Source organism: Nycticebus coucang, chromosome 10 (assembly GCF_027406575.1).
Source record: "Nycticebus coucang isolate mNycCou1 chromosome 10, mNycCou1.pri, whole genome shotgun sequence".
Lineage (NCBI taxonomy): Eukaryota > Metazoa > Chordata > Mammalia > Primates > Lorisidae > Nycticebus > Nycticebus coucang.
In genome coordinates, this window is record NC_069789.1 from 122,866,311 (window position 1) to 122,872,310 (window position 6,000).

A 6,000-nucleotide genomic window follows, 5' to 3' on the forward strand; every position below is an offset into this window, starting at 1 on the left:
ATTTGTAACCCTTACAAATGTAATATTCCAGAGTGTAGGAGGTGAGCATCTTTGATGGCCATTATTGAGCCAACTACCCTGCCAAAATACAATAGAAGCCCACAGATTATAATCTGGTCTTGTTGCACAGCTCCACTAATGAGGAACTCATTAAGGCATAAGGAAAATCACCAACGATAGCCCCTCTTCCCACTGATACTGTTGAAGACAAGCCAAAAGACTTCTCCTGGTACACAAGAGAGACTAGTCGGTTTCCACTCAAATGTTTCTAATCTCACCTCCACTGTCCGAGTTTTCTTGCATGCTCTAAACAATACAATATGCAGTACATAATTATGTGCTGGGCACAGTCATAATTTCTTGCATACTGGACTTCATGTGATGTTTACAACTCCCTCACATGGTCAGACTATCACACCCAACATGAGGACGTAGAACAGAGGTCCACGAGGTGGAGTTATTTGCCCTAGGTCACTCATCCATGAAGAGCAGCAGTGGTGTAACTCATCACTGTCCCATTAGCGTTTGGCATTTCCTCTATCCTGTTCAAATTACGCAGGAACATTCCTGCCTCAGCACCTTTGCCCTGACTGCTGCCTCTCCCAGACCCTCACTTGGTTTACCCATCTATGCCTCCCCATACACAGGGGAAAAAAAGCCTGTCTCTTTCCCATTTAGTCAAAAATCTGTGTTTGAAAGCCCAGCTGGGCCCAGGATTCACGCATCAGTCTTCCATGGGTCCTCAGTGTTTTCAAATAAAGACCAAACATCCCAGCTGGCATTCAAGTCTCCAGGCTGTGTGCCACCCATACCCCACCCCACCCCCCCATGCTGGATGAGGAATTATTGAGCACCACTAACGGGTTAGGAAGTAGAAGGAGGCCATCCAAGCACACACGACTTGCACACCAGATCTCACTTTCTCCTGGGGACAGAAATGCATTATCTGTCCCAGCTTCTCTAACAAAAACACCTGCTGTCCTTTTTTCTGGATGCTTCCAGCCAAGATCCATGAAGAGATTGACCAGGTAATCGGACCACAGCGGATCCCAAGTGTCAATGACCGGGTCAAGATGCCCTACACAGACGCCGTGATCCATGAGATACAGAGGCTGTTAGACTTTGTTCCCCTGGGAGTCCCCCACAAAGTCACCCAAGACACCCATTTCCGAGGCTACCTTCTGCCCAAGGTGGGGTTGCAGCTTCATTGCCACCTCGTCACCCTCCCCTACATCCCTCTTTCCTCCTGGATCCCTAGCCCCACAATCCAACACTGATTTCTCCTAACTTCCCCCCCTTTTTACCCCAGGGCACAGACGTATTTCCCGTGCTTGGCTCAGTCCTCAAGGATCCAAAATACTTCCGCTACCCAGATGCCTTCTATCCCCAGCATTTCCTGGATGAGCAGGGTCGCTTCAAGAAGAGTGAAGCCTTTGTGGCTTTTTCCTCTGGTAGGTTTCTATGGCCCAGATCTCCTGAAACCAGGTATGTGCTGAGTCTACCTTCCAGCCATTGCTCTGTATTTGAAGTTCAAGTCTAAATGGTAACTTGAAGGTTCTATTATAGAACCCCAAAATTTTAGAATCCCAGAATCAGGGAATAATAGAAATGTTAACTCGGATAATTAGAAAAAAAGGGTAGATAGGGGTAGCACTAAACGGGGATCAGCAAACTTTCTGTTAAGAACCAAATAAAAAATATTTTTATTATTTCATTGTTCCAGCCAGATGGTCTTGCCATTTTACTATCCAAGCAGCCATGACAATTTTTAAATGAATGAGCATGTATGTGAACCAGCACTGAAACTTGAAATTTCACATATCACAAAATAGTTTTCTTCTTTTGTTATTTTTCTTTTTTATCTTCAGATTTTTTATTAACAAAAATAAGCAAAGATATTAAAAAGAACATCTGTAACAACAACAGAACACTACTTTATCAATCAAAGTTGGCTTCACCATTTCTTGTCTTTTCCTCATATTTATTCAAGTCTCTAACTTAAATTCTTCTTCCTTTTTACATTGGGAATATTCAACATCTTTTTCTGGGTCTGTAACTGATTTCCCCTTTGGTATCAAGAAACATTCAGCTTTCAAAACTTGCTCAGCCGTCATTGAACTTCTAGAATATATCAAGCTACTGAGGAGGAATTTGACATTATCATCCAAATGAAACTGATCCACTTTCGGGATTCCATCTTCATTTGTCTCAAACTCCTGACTTTCAACAGAAAGCCATAATAAAAGGCATCCATAAGCATATAAGTCTGAACTTGGAGAAGCAGGTTTTCCCATTTTCAGTTCAGGGGATATCAAACTCAAGTCACCAACCATCATGTTCACTGAGGTTCACTGACTCACAGATTTGGTGAAGTCAAAGTCTCCAACAATTCCTTGTTCACGGTTTAAAGCAAATACATTGTTCTGATGAAGTGACCCATGAATTATGGCAGCCTTGTGCAAGGTATGCAGGCCCTGGGCAACACCTTTCATCACCTTTAAAGCTTCTTCCGAAGTTAAAGGCATACTGGCTTGAATAGCACTCAAGTTTGCCCTAGGATAGTATGGCACCATCAGTAAGCCATAGGATCAGACTTACACAAAATCAGGAACATCAATGGTAGTAACCCTGACTCTTCTTTAGCTTCTCTCCAAGCTCTATGGTAGGTGGCTGCTCTTTGAATCACTCTGGGCTTCTGTGTCAACATCCACAGAATAGCCCTTTAAAAGAATTATCTGCCCATTAACCTCAGAACATACCAAAGGACGCTTGCTGCTAAGTTCCTCACGGGCTCAGCATCAAGAAGATCCCATTCCAAGCTCATAGTAAAAAGACCTCCAGAGTTCATGTACTTAAGTAATCCTATTTCAGGATGAAGCAGAGGCAGCTCAGGGAACCATTTCTGTCCCAAGGTATTCAGCTTCTCGTATTTTTCCCTCTCATGATAAATTTCTTGAAAGACACTATTGCATAACTGGGTTATTTCTTGTTTTATTTTCTCAATTTCAGATCCATCGTGTTCATCAGATTCTTCCAAATTATTCTTTTCAACCAATTTCCATCTCCAGCTCTTTGCAAACACTTGACTCGGTCTTCTCTAGGATTTCATCAGTGTTACTGATTGTATCTTCTGAAGTCAGTGATTCTTCCACAGACAGATCAAAAACCTTTAAGGTTTTCTGGAACCTTGCTACAAGACGTTGTAGAGAAGCATATGTTTCGCTTCTACCATTGGTGAACTCCTGTTTTTTAACACGTTTCCAGTCATAAAATTTCCTAAGTATTTTTTCAGAGTTTGTTCCTTCTTTGGCTTGTCCATACACTGCTTCTAAAGAAGCTGACAAATCCTGCAATGTTTTAAAGCATTTATTAAGAGGTAACTCATCTATTTCCAAAACAAAAACTTCAACTGCCAGGCACAGCTTCTGCTGCACTTCATTTCTCTTGGCAATCAAAATATTCCCTTCATTCACATTTTGACAAGTTTGAATCTTCTCTCGAGCCAGATTGTATTCTGCCCAAAATTTCTCTAATTCATTCAAAGAAGCTGGGGTAGTAAAGCATCCCTCATCCAACACTTGTAGAGCATCTGAAAGGTCATTTCCAAAACGAACATTGATGCTGACGTGCCTGACTTCTTTCAGTATTTCCACTTTAGCTGCCAGATTTTTCATTCTGGTACCTACAGGAATCTTCAAGGACCTTTCAAAATTTTTAGCCAAATCCATGGCAGCTGCTTTCTTTTGCTGGGCCCCAAATGTTACTGCATCTTCTACGTGACTTCCAATCACATCTTCAACTTTATCATAATGAGTATCTTCGTCCATTTAGACAATCTGAAAAACTCACACTTTCCACTGCAGACGTTTTAGAAAAGTGTCCCTGGCCCCACATGCTGGGCCTCAGCCCTCTACCCGCCACCACGGCTAAACCTCGGCCACAGTCGCGCACGTGCAAAAACTTACCCTTTTGTTATTTTTTCTTAATCATTGTAAAATGTAAGCAGCATCTCTAGTTTGGAGGCCATATGAATACAGAAAGTAGGGCAGATTCATCCAATAGACAGTGGCTTGCCCACCTGAAGCATAACATTTCTGTGCGAAGGCATTTTACCTGTGTGTCAGTAAAGATCTGGAGTCAGGTCAGCGGCTGGGAAACTGGACCTCACCCCACCACGAACAAACTGAGGCACCTCAGGCGAGTTACTTCAGCTCCCCATCTGGGAAGTGGAGATGACTCTCTCCCCGCAATCAGACGGGGCATTGCCAGGAGTAAGCATTATTTAAGTGAGAGCTCTCACTTTTTTCCTCACCAGTGTCTGACACCTAAAGGCATCTGATAAAACTTTGAGGAACTGGAATGAACACAATGATCCTTTAAAACCATTCAATCTCGGAATAGGGGGAGGCCCAGCCATCAGAGAAGTAGCTGCCACGTGCTGGGTCCCTACAAGTGGCAGGTCCTAGTAAGTCCTAAATATAGGAACCTATTAAGCTTTTACAATCACCATTTATACAGTGGGTACAGTCACCACCCCAAAAATGCTACTGAGGCTCAATGAGTGGTGAATCCACGTGTTCCTGACACCTCTGTCCCTGGTGCAGGTGTGACGTTCCTTTCTATTCTCCCTTGTGCCCGCAGGAAAGCGCATCTGTCTGGGCAAGACCTTGGGGCGCATGGAACTCTTCCTTTACTTCACCTCCGTCCTTCAGAACTTCTCTCTACGCCCCCTAGTGCCACCCGCCGACATCGACATCACTCCCAAGGTCTCTGGCTTTGGCAACATCCCGCCGACTTATGAGCTGTGCCTCGTGCCCCGCTGAGCGCCCCCTCCTGGGCAGGAAAAGAACAGCAAAGAACAGAGCTTCGCTCTCACGACGTGAACCCATCCTCTCCATCTTGCTCCTTTCACAACATCCCTGTAAGACGGCACCATTTTTCCTGTCACGGCTCCACAATCACCTATAATCATCTGAAACTATACAGTAGTATATCCTCTACATGAAGAAAAGCAATGTCCTGTCCAAGATTTCCACCGAAGCCAGCAACTTTGATGCTGACTTCATCACGTCTGTCTAAGTTTCCATCTGCACCAAATTTTTCTTGTAGATTCTATGTCTTTACAATTGTCCTTTTTGTGTGGGCCCTGGTAATGATCAAACGTGATCTACAGTCCTTTCTCATCTTGATTCTCATCTTCACCCACTAGCTACCCAAAAGTCAATAAAGAATTTAAAGCTGTTCACTGTGCAGCATGTTCATTGTGTATTTGTGTGTGGCACCAATGTGGGGCACAGGAAACAACTTGAAACGGGCGCTTTGACTTCTTTTTCACTGTCTTCCCTGCCAGCCCCCTCCAGTGATTTCCTCTGGGTTGGGGCTCCCCTGAAACACCCCAGCCTCATCCATTTTGCTGACATGCTACCTTTCCCCACCATCATGTCTTCTTCTCAACTTGCTTTCCTGGTTGCTGCCACCACAGCTCCCCATTCCAAATACTCCCCACACCAGTTTGTTCACAGCTTGTATTATTCCACTTCCAGGTTCCATCAACATGGTCAACTGATGAAAACCTTCCCTCATGTTTCAATTATACAACCAATATTTATTGAATACTCAAAAAATATCAATATGTCGTTCAGGTACTTGGGATACATCAGTGTGCAGAAACAACAAAGACTCCTACCTTTGTAGAGCTTACATTCTGGTGATGAGGGTAGGCAAGAGAGCATAAATGTAACAAATGAATGATTATAGTGTATTAGAAAAGCAAAGTAGGGAAAAGTGGTACATGTTCTGGGGTGGGGTGGTGTCCTGCCATGCTTTCTGATATATGACAAGGGAGTGTTCCCTTGGAAAACAACAGAGTCATAAGTCAGGAGGATGTGTATTCAGGAATCCACAAAGAGACCAGTGTAGCTGGAGTGGAGGAAGGCAGAGAGTAGGAATAAATAAGATGAGGAGAGGGAGTCACTGAGGCCCAGACAGTGTGAGGCCCTG

At 43.9% G+C, this 6,000-nt stretch overlaps 2 protein-coding genes across 4 annotated transcripts in view; one reads left to right on the forward strand and one right to left on the reverse strand.

The window, feature by feature from the left end:
• LOC128596719 (cytochrome P450 2G1-like) overlaps positions 1–5,250 on the forward strand; it is a 28,947-nt gene extending 23,697 nt beyond the window's left edge. For all 3 annotated transcript variants that reach the window (XM_053606373.1, XM_053606375.1, XM_053606374.1), the window contains exons 8-10: positions 1,003–1,190; positions 1,310–1,451; positions 4,642–5,250. In XM_053606373.1, coding sequence (XP_053462348.1) covers positions 1,003–1,190; positions 1,310–1,451; positions 4,642–4,823 — 512 coding nt within the window. In that variant the 3' untranslated portion in view covers positions 4,824–5,250. The remainder of the gene's footprint in view (positions 1–1,002; positions 1,191–1,309; positions 1,452–4,641) is intronic.
• On the reverse strand, positions 1,458–4,635 carry LOC128596720 (serine/threonine-protein kinase 31-like). The gene has a single exon (XM_053606376.1). It carries the CDS (start codon positions 3,825–3,827, stop codon positions 3,048–3,050), a length of 780 nt encoding a protein of 259 aa, XP_053462351.1. The 5' UTR covers positions 3,828–4,635; the 3' UTR covers positions 1,458–3,047.
• Positions 5,251–6,000: the final 750 nt, after the last annotated feature.